Source organism: Schistocerca gregaria, chromosome 8 (genome assembly GCF_023897955.1).
Source record: "Schistocerca gregaria isolate iqSchGreg1 chromosome 8, iqSchGreg1.2, whole genome shotgun sequence".
NCBI lineage: Eukaryota > Metazoa > Arthropoda > Insecta > Orthoptera > Acrididae > Schistocerca > Schistocerca gregaria.
Window position 1 is genome coordinate 475,288,206 of NC_064927.1, and position 18,184 is coordinate 475,306,389.

An 18,184-nucleotide genomic window follows, 5' to 3' on the forward strand; every position below is an offset into this window, starting at 1 on the left:
AATGAAGGATAGAGCCACGGGTAGTAACACATCTGAAATGTAACATCCACTGTTCAAAGTACCGTCAATGCGAGCAAGAGGTGACCGAGACGTGTAAATAATGGCACCCCATACCATCATGCCGGGTGATAAGCCAGTATGGCGATGACGAATATACGCTTCCAATGTGCGTTCACCGCGATGTCGCAAAACAGGGATGCGACCATCATGATGCTGTAAACAGAACCGGGATTCATTCGAAAAAATGACGTTTTGCCATTCGTGCACCCAGTTTCGTCGTTGAGTACACCATCGCAGGCGCTCCTGTCTGTGATGCAGCATCCAGGGTAAGCGCAGCAATGGTCTCCGAGCTGATAGACCATGCTGCTGCAGACGTCGTCGAAATGTTCGTGCAGATGGTTGTTATCTTGCAAACGTCCCCATCTGTCGACTCAGGGATCGAGACGTGGCTGCACGACCTGTTACAGCCACGCGGATAAGACGGCTGTCATCTCGAGTGCTAGTAATGCGAGGCCGTTGGGATCCAGCACGGCGTTCCGTATTACCCTCCTAAACCCACCGATGCCATATTCTGCTAACAGTCATTGGATCTCGACCAATTCGAGCAGCGATGTCGCGATACGATAAACCGCAATCGCGATAGGCTCCATCCGACCTTTATCAAAGTCGGAAACGTGATGGTACCCATTATTCCTCCTTACACGAGGCATCACAATAACATTTCACCAGGCAACGAAGGTCAGCTGTTGTTTGTGTATGAAAAATCCGCTGGAAACTTTCCTCATGTCAGCTCGTTGTAGGTGTCGCAACCGGCGCCAACCTTGTGTGAATGGTCTGAAAAACTAGTCATTTGCATATCACAACATCTTCTTCCGGTCGGTTAAATTTCGCGTCTGTAGCACGTCATCTTCGTGGTGTAGAAATTTTAATGGCCAGTAGTGTACGATTCCTCGTTCAGCATTTGTTAATTCTTGTCGTGAGGAAATGATCACATCGGGAATCTATTCACGTAATCAGCTGGGTGCAAATGACAGTTGCGTCAAGGCACTGTCCTTTTATACCTTGTGTACACGATACTAAGGCCATCTACATATGTGGGTATCGCTATCCCACGGCTCTTGTCACTTCATTGTCTATGTTCCAAAATTCTACTGCAAATCGTCGTCAGTGATATAGGTCTGTAATGCAGCTGATTACTCGTATTTGGCAGGCCGTAGTGTCCGAGCGGTTCTAGGCGCTTCAGTCTGGAACCGCGCGACCGCTATGGTCGCAGGTTCGAATCCTGCCTCGGGCATGGATGTGTGTGATGTCCTTAGGTTAGTTAGGTTTAAGTACTAAGTTCTAGGGGACTGAGGAGCTCAGATGTTAAGTCCCATAGTGCTCAGAGCCATTTGAATCACTTGAGCCATACTCCTATTTCCATTCTAGGGTATTGGTGTGACTTGCCTTTGGCTACGGATCTTAATTTGTGTACCATAATTTCCAGACTGGAGTTGCAGTTGGCTCTTCAGGGAATCGCACAGCAAGTCGGGCGGCCCGTTCCTGCAATGCGTGTCTGGCCTGCGGCTGACCTCGGGACGCCTCTGGAACGAGACCGCAGGCCGCAGGACCCTGGCAGGGTCGCCAGTTGTCGGGCCCTGAGCGAGCCTCGCCCACTGCGCGCCGCCGCCGGACCATCCAGCTGGGCACGGAGCCGCGCATGGGATTTCGCGAACGCGGCCGTAAATCTGCCAGTCGATCGCTCCAGTCCGCCTGCCCGCCTCTCCTTCACCTTCCCCGCCCCCAAACTCATCAGACGATCCCCGCTCGGGTTTCCCCCCACCCGGGCTCGACCGGTCGCTGCGGCCAACGGCGGGAGCGCGCCAGTCGCGACCGGTAGGCGACAATATTTCAGCGGTTATACGTGGAATATGAGAGCGTATCTCGGGTAGGAGTAAGGAGCAGGGGGGGGGGGGGAGGGGGACCTTGAGGAACGCTCAGACTGTGACGCGAAGAAGCGGTGCGTCTGGCGTGTCCCGGTTAATATGCATGAGCTCGTCTTCGCCGACAAAGGCGCCCCCCCCCCCCCCCCCCCCCTGTTCGCGCCGGCTCCACGCGGCTTCTGGTTTCCCCTTCCCTTTTGCTTTACTTTTCGACCCGCGCGTGCAGAAAAAGGAGAAAATTAATTTTTGCCCGACTGATTGGACGGCAGTGCGTGCGGGCGCGTGCGCCACCGCGGGGTACGGCGATGTGTGTATATAAAGGGTCGCAGCGGCCGTGAAGGGCGTCAGACGACGATACGACAGCCCACCTGCCGTTGGAGACCGCTGCAGCGACGCCATGAAGTTCCTCGTGAGTATAAGGGCGCACTTGAGAGTTTGGTGGTTTCGGTGTGATGTCTAAACGTGGGGGCTCCATCAGTCACAGAATCCCTAGAACACGCACTGCACCTACAGTTTGCCCCTCTGTGTTGTTGTTGTTTTGGGGGAAGGAGACCAGACAGCGAGGCCATCGGTCTCATCGGATTAGGAAAGGACGGGGAAGGAAGTCGGCCGTGCCCTTTGAAAGGAACCATCCCGGAATTTGCCTGGAGCGATTTAGGGAAATCACGGAAAACCTAAATCAGGATGGCAGGACGCGGGATTGAACCGTCGTCCTCCCGAATGCGAGTTGCCTTTCTGTGCTCCTGCCGAAAAAACTACTTGCCACTCAGTTGATATGTGCAAGCGTACATTATCACAAGCTCTTTTGAAAAAAAAAAAAAAAAGGTTCAAATGGCTCTGAGCACTATGGGACTTAACTTGCGAGGTCATCAGTCTCCCAGAACTTAGAACTACTTAAACCTAAGTAACCTAGGGATATCACACACATCCATGCACTAGGCAGGATTCGAACCTGCGACCGTAGCAGTCGCCCCGTTCCAGACTGAAGCGCCTAGAACCGCTCGGCCACAAATTCCGGCCTGTTATTTTAACTAGGCCTTTCTAGTGATAACGGCAACGGCCTTGGCGCAGTGGGTACGCCGGTTCCCGTGAGATCACCGATGTTAAGCGCTGTCGGGCGTGGGCGACACTTTAATGGGTGACCATCCGGGCCGCCATGCGCTGTTGCCATTTTTTGTGGTGGCCTCAGCCTCGTGATGCCAATTGAGGAGCTACTCGACCGAATAGTAGCGGTTCCGGTCAAAGAAAACCATCTTAACGACTGGGAGAGCGGTGTGGTGACCACACGCCCCTCCTATCCGCATCCTCACCTGAGGATGACGCGGCGGTCGGATGGTCCCGATGGGCCACTTGTGCCCTGAAGACGGAGTGCTTTATTTCTAGTGGTAATACCGTGGCACACGATTTTGTACAGTTCAATTGAAGTTCTTGGAATACTATTTTTTGCCGTTCCAACTAAATGTTTTCTTACTGCAAGATTTTAGTTTTCAGCCTTTCAACTATGTTAGACTGATAGTTTGATTCTGGGCCTTTTATCAGGCGTTTCAAGTGTTTCTCTCCTCTTGATTTTTGTTGTCACAAGTCCACCCTGTGGTCAATTAAAGCATATCGTGAGCGTGTACTATACAGAATAAGTAACAATCATGTACTAGTTGTGTTTCCAGTTCAATGCCAATAACTTTACATAAGTGAACGATTACAGAAAAAAAACATAAGAGATAGAAATAAAACTAAGGCTGTTTCACTAATCCATCTGACAAACATCACCATTAGACGCTATCTGATATTATAATTCGCATCAAGTTCCAGCAGTACCCTATATTTATACAAACTATCTACTGTAACATAAACTTAATGCTAATTGTCTAGTCTGTAAAGCATATCATTTGGTAAAGGCAATTCACGCATTATGAATGTCTGGTACTGCATAGGGATCCCTGTGTCAATAGAGTTGATCTCGAGATATATTGAACAACTGTCGATACGTAGACTGTGTTAATTAACTTTCTATCGAAAACCTTACATTGGTGCTGTTGACTCTTAGAAGCTGTTCAGGAATATTAACCGCAAAACCGCAGTCACGAGAAGAATAGAATTACGTTGAAAAAATGGCTCTGAGCACTATGGGACTCAACTGCTGTGGTCATTAGTCCCCTAGAACTTAGAACTACTTAAACCTAACTAACCTAAGGACATCACACACATCCATGCCCGAGGCAGGATTCGAACCTGCGACCGTAGCAGTCGCACGGCTCCGGACTGCGCGCCTAGAACCGCGAGACCACCGCGGCCGGCTAGAATTACGTACCCCGTGTTTGTATCAAACGACAAAGTGTTACATTCTATTGTAGCATCAACAGTGGAAAGACATATATATGGATGCTGTATAAATTCTATCATTATTGTCCAGACTCCAAGAACTAGAGCGATGGCAAACTGTCATTTCAAATATCAACGGTCCCCTAATTCTACTTAAGTGATGTAGATCCTTAGAGCAGCCTCTCAAAGCTGCAAAAGTTTTAGGAGTACACGTATTTCGATGCGGTATTCTTCACAAGAGAAATTGATTCATGTCAAAATATGATAATGAGACACAATAACGCAAGTCGGTGGTTGCGTATGTGTACTAGATTAAATCACAGAAAATACCATCTCCGAAAATCACTGCCAGCTCCAGGGATTTAGACTGTCTAGGAGAGTATTTTTCCCATCGATCATTCTTCTCTCCTATCCCAATAAAAAAATCTAAATTGAAGTAATATGAATTGTGTTTTTAGATGGACAATAAGGAAAAGGATGATTTGAACACCGCAGTCCTTCACAAGATGTAGTTGGTGGTCGTATATTATTGTCACCCGCGTACTTTGAACCGAATTTTGCTGTTAGTGATAGGAGAACCTGCAGCTGAACGTGGTCTCCTAACCACGGTGCAGATAGCGGTTTTCACATTCAGAGATCATCACCGTAGGCGAAAGTTCCGATTAGTGACAGGGAAGAAGTCCAGGGAGCGAGTCAGAGTTAATCAGCATATCTTCGTGTTTTTAGTCTTTCACTTAATCACTCAGCAACCGAAACGCACGTGGAACAGAACAACAGAAATACTGAAAAGTAGCAAAATGTCAGAATACGAAAAAACGAACTACAGTAACAGTAATACTGATAGACCGTTGCCTATCGTATAAGAGCATAGCAATCACATTCCGGCTAGTATTTCTTTCTGCGTTTATGACATCAGTGACAATTAGGACTAGTTAAATTTTTCTGGGAGTACGTTAGAGTTTCTACGGGGTTCTGGAAACTGGAAATTTGTGCTAAGTTCCTATGGGACCAAACAGCTGAGATCATTGGTCCCTAAGCTTACGCATTACATAATCTAACTTAACTTAAACTAACTTACGCTAAGGACCACATACACACCCATGCCCGAGGGAGGACTCGAACCTCCGAGGGGGGGGGGGGGGGGGAGGGGGAGGGCTATCCCGAGCGACTACACGATTCTTTTAGATGGTATATCGTTATGCCGTATGATGCACCCATTATTTTTGAGTCTGAGAAAAAAGAAGCTCACCAACATCAAGTAGATCTCAAACTGTGAATTTCAAGACAATTGCAGGTCTTACTAACCTCTGGAGCAAGTAACTGTAATAATAACAGTAATAATAATATTAAAATGTATATATAGTCATTAATTAAGCTAAAACGAACTAGCGACTAATTGTACTAACTGAACAGATTTAGAGATATAAACGAAAGTAAACCCTTAGACGTTAGAAAACTGTAAAATATTCAGTTAGAACTCGAGAAGATATCAAAATGATGTAAAGATTGGCAACTTATACAAGTCGCAAATCGTAGCCTTCCATGGCCAGAGTCACTCTGAATAAAACCATTTTGAGTATTAGGGCGCGTCATTATGAAACAGTGAAATAAATGCTTATGTTTCGACCGACTTTGCGGCGGTCTTCATCAGGGCAACTAACTGCTGGATTTTGGTGATAGTCTTCCCGTGTATATTGTCTTATTTCGGTTGAGAGGTGGCTACTGACGTCGCATTCTGGAATGCGGGTATACGGGGGAAAACCGTCACCAGAATCCAGCAGTTGGTTGCCCTGGAGAGACCCGCGGGAAAGTTGGTCGAAACGTCAGCATTTCAATTGTTTCGATATTTCATAATGACGCGGTTTAATACCCAAAATTATTTTATCCAGATTGGCAAACTACTTTAAATTTTCAGGAATGTAAAGTTATACGCTTTATAAATAGCAGAAAAGTATATCCTATGACAAGATTAGCAATGACTCATAACTAGAATCAGTCAACTCATACAAATATCTGGATGGAACAATTTGCAGGTATATGGTTGTCTCATAGGCGCAGTCGTATGTAAAGTAGGCGCCAGACTTCGATTCATTGGCAAGATACAGGGAAAATGCAATCATCTGCAAAGGAGATTGGTTACAGAAAACTTCTGCGATCCGTCCTAGAGTATTGCTCTAGTGTGTGATCCATATCAAATAGGACCATCAGAGCGTGTTGATTTTATACAAAGAAGGCCAGAACGAATGGTTACAGCTCTGTCTGATCCTTGGCTGATCATGGCAGAAGTGCTGAAAAACCTGAGTTGGAAGACATTTAAAGATGCACGCGCATATCCCGGGAAAACCTATTTTTTAACCTTCGAAAAACACATTCAAATGAGAAATCTAAATTTTACTTCAATACTCTTGATATCACTCTCACGGGCCCACAGAAACGTAATTACACTCGTTACTGCTCACACAGAGGTAGTTAAGCAACCATTCTTCCCTGGCTCCACAATGGAGTTGAGCAGGAAGAAACTACAGTAAGTGGTACAGAAGACTCCTATGGCATGCATTTTACGGCGTTTTACATAGTATACGTGAAGATGTCGATGTAGAGAAACAAGAGTACTCTTAACATGTACACTGTACATTTAATATACATGATGTCCTAGAAATGTTCTGCCAAACTTCTAGGGGTTGTGGAGGTAGTCTTGAGGAACAAAACGAGTTTAGGAACCTTTGTCTAGAAACGTCATCCGACGACGCTATGGATTTGTAGAGGTCAGCGCCTGAAACTAGGCCACCCCTTCAGTGACTATGTACGCTGATGCACCACAGGCGGACAGTCTCCTATTGTTGCTTATTATACAGTGATCGCAACTGATTGCCACGATCGTCAGTGGAGAAGATGGTGCTAGTTGCCCCGTAGAAAGGCCTTGTCGCCTACGATTACGATGCTCTATTGGACTCGTGGATGACGGTTTCTCACACAGATTTCCATCTGTAGTTTATTTTTCTTCTGGAATTCTCTAAAATTTCCTATGTTTTCCGGTGTACAGGAGAAAATAATCTGCGAGTAGAAGCCCGTGTCTGAAACCGTCATCCACCGAGGCAACAGAGCACTGCATTCATAGGAGGCAAGGCCTGCAGCTATCTCCATCTTCTCCACTGTCAGTCTTGGTAATCAGTCGCGATCACTGAATAAGAAACAACATTGCCTGACGTTCCGCCTACAGTCCTTCAGCGTACAAAGTCACCTTTACTGCCGAAGGGGTGGCCCAGTGTAATGATCCGCCGCCTATAATGTCGACGGTCTGTAGTGTTGCTGGATGACATTTACAGACACTGGTTCCTGTGCTCTATTTGTTCTTTAAGATACCCTCTACAACCCCGCAAAGTTTGTCGCAACAATTCTGGGGCACTCTGTATGTCTAGAACTTTGGCAAAGTTATAGTTATCAGTAGCGAATAGGATTACGTAATAAGTGAAGGAAGACAAAGGTTTAACGTTCAGTCGACGACGAGGTCATTATAGACTGAGCAAAAGCTCGAATTGAGGAGGCTGGTCCCCTTTTAAATGTAGACATTACCTTAAGCTATATGTGGAAACCACGGAAAACGTGAATCTATGTGAATGAGTGGGGATTTGAACCTCTGCGGTCCCGAATGCACCAGCGTAGGTGGTGGATTCTTCCTTACATATAGAAGTAACGCTTCAGTATTATACTGATGAAGAAATGTAAACCGAGAGAAGCGCTGATTTTCTGAAATTTAATAGTTTTATGCTTGCAGTTTAACGCTCGCTAAACTTTAGACCCCAAGGCGGCTGCCTAATTCATATTTACATGGTGAAGCCGGTAACCTTCAACATCCGCAAAATACTTTTAACTATCGAGCTTTCTATACAGAGTAGGTACAGAGTAGTGTTATCGTGAGTTTATCACCTACTTCGTACACAATTATGTTTTAATAATACGTTGGGTTTGTGTCAGTGTGTATTGCACAACTGTAAATTAAGATGTTTGTTTACATCATAACGTACCATTTATTTTTTCCCAAGAAAGCGCAATATATCCCAGACGGTAGCAGCATTATATTACCAACCACACGCAATGTTTTCACGTTATAGGATAGCAACGTGGCAGACATTTGTGTGAGTTTATGAATGTAGCGGCACATACAAATGCCTGGAAGTTTTCGTCCTTTACTATGTAGAAAAGTACACCTGAATGAGGTTATAGTGATGCTATGACTTAAGCGATGCAGTAACTGCACGAATCCTTATCTTCTGCAATTCTTCCATCATTTCGTCACACTTTTACAGCACTGAAATTACAACAGACTCAACTGAAAACAATCTCACTTCAAGTCCTCTCGACGCCTATGTTATCAGAATATAAACTAAAGTTCAGAATGGACGACAATGAGCAACGGAATAACGTTGTACCTCGATAAAACAACATACCTCAAGTGAGACAAGGGAGCGCGCGAAAAATCTAAATAGGGATCGCTAATTTCTTCTGGTTTATCTTTCTCACTCCCATCAAATTTACCTTTGAAACCATTCTACCGTAATGTTTCACTGACTTTCTACTAGTTAGTATTTTTAAATTTCGTAATCCAGTATTTTAGTATGTCAGCGATTATATGGAGTGAGAAGCGTTCCTCGTTGGGAACTTACCGCCAACGTTAATTTGACCTGGTCTTCATACTCATTGTCTGAGGCCACAAATACCCCCTGGATATAGGTACTGCTCTTCCTTTGAGTAGAAAATTGGCGTTAGGAAGTATCATAGTGAGACATGACTGCCGGTGAGGGAGATAAACTATAAAAAGGACCACCATCACGGTGTCTACCCATAACGCCTAACAATGACCTTCCTTAACGTCTACCTACTAAATGATCTGTAATAATGACGCTAAAATATGGGACAAAATGCGCAAACCTACTGCCAAAATCAAGCAAAATTCTGGGAGCATGGTCAGCTCGGTATGTGAATGTTACTAGAGAATTTTCAAATAAATTAGGTCAAGATCATCGGACAAAGATAATTAGAAGCAACGTCACATCTTAAATGCAGTTTCAGCGAAAATATGGGTAGCGATTGGAGGAGGAAATGTTCTACATTCTTCGAATTCTTGCACTTGACACGAGGAGGATGGAGTTGTACTAATGAATTAGTAAGTAACAGTCCTCAGTTTGAATCCTGGATTTGGCTTTCCTGAAGATAAACCTTTCATTCGCTAGTTCGAAAACTCTGCCAGAAATTTCCTGAATAGTGCTCGCGCCTCAGAACAAGCATTTCGCCAGTAACGCCAAACATGAAAACAAAGAATGACTGGAAATGAGTATTGGCTTCGATACAGTGTCGTCGGACATTCGAAAGAGACTAATAATACTGACATTTGAGCTCTCTGACCTTCCTTGCTGTTTTTGTATAGCCGAGTTTCTTTGTCTGCTGATGCATGGAGCACCGGAATGGAGACCTGGTACTGTTTTCTGGTGTGCTATGTCTGGCGTGCTGCTTCAGTCTTGGAACCAGTAGGTCATTTGTTACAACGAAACCTCATTCCTTCTTTCAAACAAAACATCTGTCTCTTGAGTTTCGTGTTTGCAGTCTGTGTATGGAGTATGTGTAAACGAACAGAATAGGCATACGGTGTGGAAATTAAACGGAATGAGAATTCATATTCATTTTGTATTCTACGAGGGTTGTCCAGAAAGTAAGTTCCGATCTGTTGCGAAATGGACACCACAGTGAAAACCCAATGAAGCTTTGCACAGATGTGTTGGGTAGTGACTCTAGTATGAGCGTCGATCGCATCAAGATGCTCTTTTCAGTTGTCAGCGCAGTGTGAGCGAGTAAAGGTGCCTAGAACAGCGATGTCTCCCTCCAAGTAGGAGGACCCACTCAGAAGCTTCGCCTTAATGAATGCAGCCCACCTAACACAATTGCTACGCACTTCCTTCTTCATGGCAATTCTCAGCCGCACTCTGCAGGGGCAGTGAAGACTCTCCTGCAGCCTTTTCGATGGGAAGTGTCCGATCACCCACAACACAGCCCTAATTGGCTCGTCCTGAGTATCATCTCTGTTCACGTGAAACGTTGGGTACGAAGACAACATTTGGGCGCAGGCTACGCGCTACAGACCAGCGCAGAGAATTATCGGAAAGCACAGGCGGGTGCCTTCTATAGCGATGGTGTTGGAAATTTGGTATAACGCTCCGACAAACGTCTGAGTTGAAGCGGCAACTATGTAGAGAAGTACCTGGAAAGAGTAGCTAACTCTTGCAAATAAAATATTTCTGATTTTCAGTAAATCACCTTCCGACGCCGAGTAGAGTGAGGAAGTTGGGGAGTCTTCGACACTCGTCCTGTCAAGGTGACTGGGAAGGTGCAGCGACGGAGTATGCAGTACAGCATACTGCTGGACACTAAAGTAGCTACACAAGGAAGGATAACAAAGATAAGAAATGTTCAAAAATGGATCAAATGGCTCTGAGCACTATGGGACTTAACATCTATGGTCATCAGTCCCCTAAAACTTAGAACTACTTAAACCTAACTAACCTAAGGACATCACACAACACCCAGCCACCACGAGGCAGAGAAAATCCCTGACCCCGCCGGGAATCGAACCCGGGTGTGGGAAGCGAGAACGCTACCGCTCGACCACGAGATGCGGGCGATAAGAAATGTAATTTCACTTACAGAAGAAAAGGGAGAGTGCATAATTAAATTAGGGATTTAGGGGAACAAAGGGTACACAGAGTTGGCAACAGTGGTTTAACTCGGCTGGGTACTGAATGAGACCTAACTTGAATCACAGAGGCGAGTACGTCATTCAGAGCTGTTCCAACGCGTTCAGCAGTCATAGTGGCTGACGAGTGGTGGCGTGCTGGTCTCTTGGCAGCCCGTAACCGGAAGTTTTCATCGGGGGTGATTTTTGGAGAACATGTTGGCGAGGACAACAGTCGAACACCCTCTGCATCGCGGTAAGTCAGTACAGTGTGAGCGAAATACGCTCATGCGATTTCTTATTGAAAGATAACGTCGTCGTGATATGGAAGAAAGAGCAAAGGCATTGGCCTTAAAATGTCAGAACTGTAGCGGCTGCTGTCAAAATTACGGACTATGTGAGTCAGAGGTGATCGTATTGTGTACCCTCTGGCAACCAATACTATCACGACTGGAGCCTGTATAACAAAGATGAACACAATCTGGGAACATTTGTTCTGACTGATGCCTGCACACATGGGTAAGTCTATCGTGAGGCTGTACCCAGAACAGGGACTCATCTGAAAATTCGACGCTGACCACTAGTGTGCTCAGTTTGGTTTCCCTACTCTCGCTGTGTGTCTCTCTGCATCTGCACTGATGGAAGCCGGAACATTGTTTGCTGCACTGACAGCCTGTCATGCTGCAGACGTCGTTGCGCTGTACGTGTAGACACTTCGTCTGCTGCAAAATAAGCCCATTTCTTGACTCAGAGTAAGTGACGTTTTTGTACTGTCCTGTATGGCAAAGTGAACAGTTTGTCTGTTCTGTCGGGGGCTAATCGCACGGGGCTGCTTAAACTCTGAGTATGGATTTCAGTGACCTTCATTGTGCATGGCGTTGAATTCTGCCCTCCTGAGCCAATTGATTCGATATTCGCATGGCAGCCGTGGGGTCCTGATCAAAGGGAGCAGAAATTGAACGGAATGATAAATTGCTAGCTCCAGATGCCACGATCCTTCCAAAATGTGCTTGTAGATCGTTCTCTTTCCTGCACGAGGTATAACACGATCTAATCATCTTCTGGTGCAGTTCTTCTTGTTGTCTCCGTGCTTGCTAAGAAGTGGCACATAATGACTTACAACAACAAAGTCACACACAGGGCGGGTAATAAACTAAAGGAACAAGAACTCAAGATAGCATACAGAACCAACAACACAATACAGAGCAAACTCGGAAGAAATACCACCAACACTGACAAATACAGCCAGTCCGGCATCTACCAACTTAATCGCAACTGCTGTCAATCTGTATATGTGGGCCAAACATGTAGGACCTTCAGAACCAGATATAATGAATGCCTCAGAGCACTGAAAAGCAATAGCATACACTCAACATTTGCAGACCACCTGGTAGCACACAACCACCACCAAACAAACATTGAAACTGACCTTCACATCCTAAAAACTAGCAGCAGCCTATACCAAAAATTAACTATAGAAGAAAACTACCACATCCAAAAATCAATAGTCCAAGGAAAGGAAGAACTCAATGAATACACACCACTGTGCAACAAAACCCTCTTCGCCACAATAGAAGAACTATACAAGTAACACCCACACAAAAAAACCTCTCTCTCTCTCTCTCTCTTTCTTTCTGTCTCTCTCTTTCTCTCTCCCTCTCTCTCTCTGCCCCAGTACTCAACACACACATCACACACAAGCAAACCCACACAAAACACACACCACTAACACCAAATACAATTCAAACTCGCGCGCCTCACCCAGCAGAACACGCTACGAAACAAATGAGAACGCCACACAGCCACAACAACACGTAATGGCAGCGAAAACTCCGCCTATGTTTTGAGTAATCGGAAAAAGTGCATTGCCACGCGAACACAGGCAAAGAAATAAGCCTATCTGCTTCGCCAACAACACAGGAGAACGCACCACAACTTCAAAACTGTAAGTTACAGAAAGAAAACGTGATACAGTCTTATTTCCGTTCGTAAATGCATAATAAACAGAAAATAAATTACGTTTTGCTGTTTGCAGATAACAAGTTGTATATCGTGTGGCAGAACAGCTACCAAAATAAATGGACAATAACATCACGTAAGGTATGTTACTTATGCTTACACCCAATTAAGTTATAAATGCAACTTTTACATAATGTTGTAAACAACACAAATGTTAATATGTTAACAAAAAATTTACAGTTAAAAATAAAAAATAGAACCCACTGGCGATAGCACAAAAGTGCTGAAACATGTATGGGTGAAACAAAAGAAAAAGAAGGTGTCTTGCATAAGGCGGAACTTCTCATCCCATATAATATGATCATCTTGCAGACAGTCAACATTCAAGTGGGATTACTGTCTGAGTAATTCGCACTGTAATATTTCCTTACTTACGCAATGTAGACGGCGTTATTCCTATCTGAAACTGCCCTGAAATGGCAAGCATTCGTATATCTAAACTGTTACTACATTTCACGTCAGTTTGACGTTTGCTGCGTGCTGCCTTCGTTTGGACGTCTGTTTTCCACTGTGCGCAGGTGCTGGTGCTGTTCGCTCTGGCCTCCGCCGCTTCCGCGGCGTACCTGCCGGCGGGCGTGTCGCCGCTGAACCTGGCCTACAGCGCGGCCCCCGTGCAGGCGCCGGGGCTGTCCTTCTACCCGTACGGCGCTCTGGGGCTGGGCCAGCTGCTGCCCTACGGCGGCCTGCACTCCTACCCCTACCCCTACGTGCCCGCTGTCTCCAGCGCCCCCGCAGCCGTCGCGGTGAGCGCCGCCCCCGCCGCCTCTGCCTCCGCCGCCCCCACCCCCGTCGCAGAGCAGAAGTCGCTGGCTCCAGTCGCCCCCGCGGCGCCCGTCGTCCCTGAGGTGCAGCCTGTGGAGGCGCCCAAGCCGGTCGAGGAGACTCCTGAGGTAAGCCCACGACCAGGAAAGGCGTGTCATCAAGTCGTGACTGATGTCGTGGTTAGTTCAGTTCATACAGCGCTGCAGTTGGCACTTGAGAAATATTGTCACATATGTTTACGTTTCCTGTAGCGAAGTTTACTTATCGCACCATTTAGCTCCTGCAGCAACTTTAGTTACTTTTTATCGATCAAGAGAGGTTATACTTTGGCCAATGACGGTGCAGCATATGGGAACTCTTCTCTGGTTATTGTGCAACAGTGACTCAGTTTTGCCTGCAAAGGGATTGTTACGATGACCAGATACGAGTTATAGAGGAAGACGAGAAACATAAGGATGGGCGTAAAGTCACGTCTCCCCCTTTAAATTCAAATAGAGAGTACGTGTACAGACAAAGAAATGGCTAAAATTTCGGAAAAATTGGGTGATTTATTCAAGAGAAAGAGCGTCACCGATTGAGCAAGTTAATAACCTCTGGGCCTTATGCAAGGAGTTATTCGTCTTGGCACTGATTGACAGAGCTTCTGGATATCCTGAGGGATATCGTGACAATTTCTCTCCAATCGGAGCGTTACATCCTCAAAATCCCCACATGGTGGGAGGGCTCTGCCCATAATGCCCCAAACGTTCTCAATTAGGGAAAGATGTGGCGACCTTGCTGGCCTCGTTAGGGTTCGACAAGCACGAAAATGAGCAGTAGAAATTGTCACCGTGTGCGGGTGGGCATTATCTTGCTGAAATGTAACACCATGAAGATTTGCTATGAAGTGCAACAAAACAGGACGTAGAATATGGTCGACGTACCGACGTGTGCTGTAAGGTTGGCGCGGATGACAACCAAAGGGGTCTGCCACAAAAAGATGTGCCACCCCTGACCCCTGGTTGATGGTGCACTGCAGTCTGGTTGGTATCCCACTGTTTCCCAGGGCGTCTCCAGACACGTCAGTTCGAAACGGGATTATCCCTGAAAGTCAATGGGATTATAGGCCGATTACCATCCCATCCGGATGAGTCCTTTGTGGTGTGTCATATTTTTTATCTTAGAGTATATGTTAAACATCATATTATTCAACCTCTAGGACCAATACATATTACCAACAAAAACAGGTACACAGAAGTCATGTATTTAACCGTTTGCACCCTATCAGCGCCAGGTTCTGTGCGACATTTTTCGCAGCATCGCTGTAATATCTCGTGGAATGCCAGCCTCACAGCTTACTTCAAGCAATCAACCGCTTCATGCTGTTTATCTGCAGTAATGTTCTTAATTCTTTCTTTCTTTTGCTACTGCCTTTATCCCGCAGTGTGCTTAGGGTCGGTAGGGTGAAGTACGGATTTGGCACGGTTAATTATAAGGGGTGGCCAGCTGCCCTTCCTGCCGCCACCCAATACCCCCCGGGACGGAATTAGTGAATCCCAGCTGTCTGCGTCTGTTGTAAATCGTGAAATAGTGTGAATGAGTCTCAAATGTTTGCTAGTCATGTAACTGAGACGGGGCGTGGGGACCAGCCCGGTATTCACCTAGTAGGAAATGGAAAACCGCCTAAAAATCACATCCAGTCTGGCCGGCACACTGACTGTCGTCGTTAATCCGCCGGGCAGTTTCGATCCGGGGCCGGCGCGCCTACCCGTGTCCAGCAAGCAGCGCGTTAGCGCTCTCGGCCGTCCTGGCGGGTAGTAGTGTTCTTAATAAAACGCCAGAACGAATTTCACATGTTGTGAGATCAGGGCTGCGCGTCCAGACTGCTGGAGCTGGTATTGCAAACGACCCACGGTCTATCCAGCGTTCTGCAAAAACTTCATTCACAAATCCCCGCACTGAAATAGCTAAATGGGGAGGCGCGCAAACTTGATGAAACTAGCGTCCTCTTTGATTCCTTGGCCTTCCAACAGGAGTATGAACTATTACTCTAATATCCGAAGATATTGATGTTGGTTGACGGTAAGTTAAAAAAAAGAAGAAGACCGTAAATTTAGTATCCAATCCTGCTATTTACCCAACGACGTTCCATAAGAGGCACATTCATGGCTAAATATCACTTTGCAATGCTTCATGATTGTGTAAATGACCTGATAGGTTCCACCACATCAATCCTTCCTTTTTCTTCAATCACTGTTTGACAATTTCTGAACTCACGTTGGTTGATGTGCGCGCAACTTTAAGTCCTCTTTCATATGTTTATGCGAAGTTGACCTCAGCACACACTGTTCCGCTAGCTTTTTCCGTGTTGACTTCACTTACAACTTATGCTCAGAGTTCGTTTTTGAAGCTTCCTACCTGGGTTGTACAGAGAGGAGGATGACTTCGCTCTAGTTGATCTTGCCAGGCGACGAATTGGGAGTACTTCCTTTGATGAATAGAAAAAAGAATCCCATAATGTTTGAATACTCCATTAGTAGTGTAGCGTTTGACACAGTCACGTCGATTAAATATTTGGGCGTAACATTGCAGAGCGATATGAAGTGGGACAAGCATGTAATGGCAGTTGTGGGGAAGGCGGATAGTTAGGGTTGGTTGGGGTTGTTTGGGGGGCAAGAGACGAAACAGCGAGGTCATCGGTCTCATCGTATTAGGGAAGGATGGGGAAGGAAGTCGGCCGTGCCCTTTCAGAGGAACCATCCCAGCATTTGCCTGGAGTGATTTAGGAAAATCACGGAAAACCTAAATCAGGATGGCCGGACGCGTGATGGCACCGTCGTCCTCCCGAAGTGCTTCTCGAACTCGGGTGGGAGTCTCCAGAGGAAAGGAGGCGTTCTTTTCGTGAATCGCTACTGAAAAAATTTAGAGAAACAGCATTTGAGGCTGGCTGCAGTACAATTTTACTGCCGCCAACTTATATTTCGCGGAAAAACCACAAAGATAAGATAAGAGAGATTAGGGCTCGTACAGAGGCATGTAGGCAGTCATTTTTCTGTCGTTATGTTTGGGGGTGGAAAAGGGAGAGAAGATGTTAGTTGTGGTACGAAGTACCCTCCGCCACGCCCCTTATGGTGGATTGCGGAGTATGTATGTAGATGTAGACTTCCTCGCCCCGAGACCAGATGATCCAAATCCTACTGACTCACTCTGGAACACTGAATGAGAATTTATTGCGACATTGTTACCGTTCAGTCCAGTTGTACATGTGTTGAAAGTCAGGGACCAGAAGAGCTCCCCATTGTGAACAGTGTCTAGTGGGGTCCATGCAATGACGAGACCTCGACGTCTACAGGGTGGTGGATGTTGCACTTTTCACTGGGGAGGTTTCGCTTAAGTAGGAGCCGCCCGCCCTGAGCTGTACGGAGAGGAGGCTGACGGTGGTGTCTGGTTGGGTGTGGCAGGTGAAGCAGGCCCGCGAGAGCTTCATGGCGCTGTGGCTGGCCGCCGCCAAGGCCGCCGCCGAGAGCCCCGACGCCGGCGACGCCGCCGCCGCCCCCGCCGCCGGCGGCGAGTCGGCGCCCTCCAGGCGGCGCCGCGACGCCACGGGCGTGCTGCGGCCGGCCGTGCGCTCGTGGGGCTCCGGCGGACTGTGGCCCTCCTACCCCTACTACCACTCTGTGCCGCTGAGCGCCGCCTCGCCCCACGTGCAGCCGGCGGCCTACCCCTTCTACTACTGACCGCCGCGTCGCTGACCGGCGCGGTCGCACCCACCCATGACGAAATGGCCACCGTTCTCGACGTTTTTGTACTCTTCTGTTACTTTGTCCTTCTCCAACGTTCTCTCAAGCAAGCTCAATAAAGACGCTGCTGTGACACAGCACATAACTGTTGGCTTCTTCATTTCTTTCCCATCTCCATTTCTCGACTTTCCCACTGCCAAACGACGGGTACACGGTGACGCAAAAATACGGCAAATTGTTAGAAGTGGCAAACTACTAACGGTCCAAACATGGGAACTGCATCCCTCCACACCTACAAAGCCTTTATTTGACCTATCTTCTTCTACGCCAATGTTGTTGTTGTGGCCTTCATTCCTGAGACTGGTTTGATGCAGCTCTCCATGCTACCCTATCCTGGGCAAGCTTCGTCATCTCCCAGTACTAACTACAACCCACGTCCTTCTAAATCTTCTTGCTGTATTCATCTCTTGGTCTCCCTCTACGATTTTTACCCTCCACGCTCCCCTCCAACACTAAATTGGTGATCCCTTGATGCCTCAGAACATGGCCTACCAATCGATCCCTTCTTCTAGTCAAGTTGTGCCACAAACTCCTCTTCTCCCCAATCCTATTGAACACCTCATTACTTACGTGATCTACCCATCTAAACTTCGACGTTCTTCTGTAGCACCACATTTCGAAAGCTTCTGTTCTCTTCTTGTCCTAACTATTTATGGTCA

General features: G+C 46.6%; 1 protein-coding gene across 1 annotated transcript; it reads left to right on the forward strand.

Moving 5' to 3' along the window:
• The first annotated feature begins 2,227 nt into the window (after positions 1-2,227).
• On the forward strand, positions 2,228-17,610 carry LOC126284748 (cuticle protein 16.5-like). Its single transcript, XM_049983891.1, has 3 exons — positions 2,228-2,331; positions 13,503-13,874; positions 17,187-17,610. Exons 1-3 carry the CDS (start codon positions 2,320-2,322, stop codon positions 17,460-17,462), a joined length of 660 nt encoding a protein of 219 aa, XP_049839848.1. The 5' UTR covers positions 2,228-2,319; the 3' UTR covers positions 17,463-17,610.
• The last annotated feature ends 574 nt before the right edge of the window (positions 17,611-18,184 follow it).

Coding starts and splice junctions, on each gene's coding strand:
- LOC126284748 (XM_049983891.1), top strand. Junction 13,875..17,186: donor CGGTCGAGGAGACTCCTGAG/GTAAGCCCACGA, acceptor TGGGTGTGGCAG/GTGAAGCAGGCCCGCGAGAG.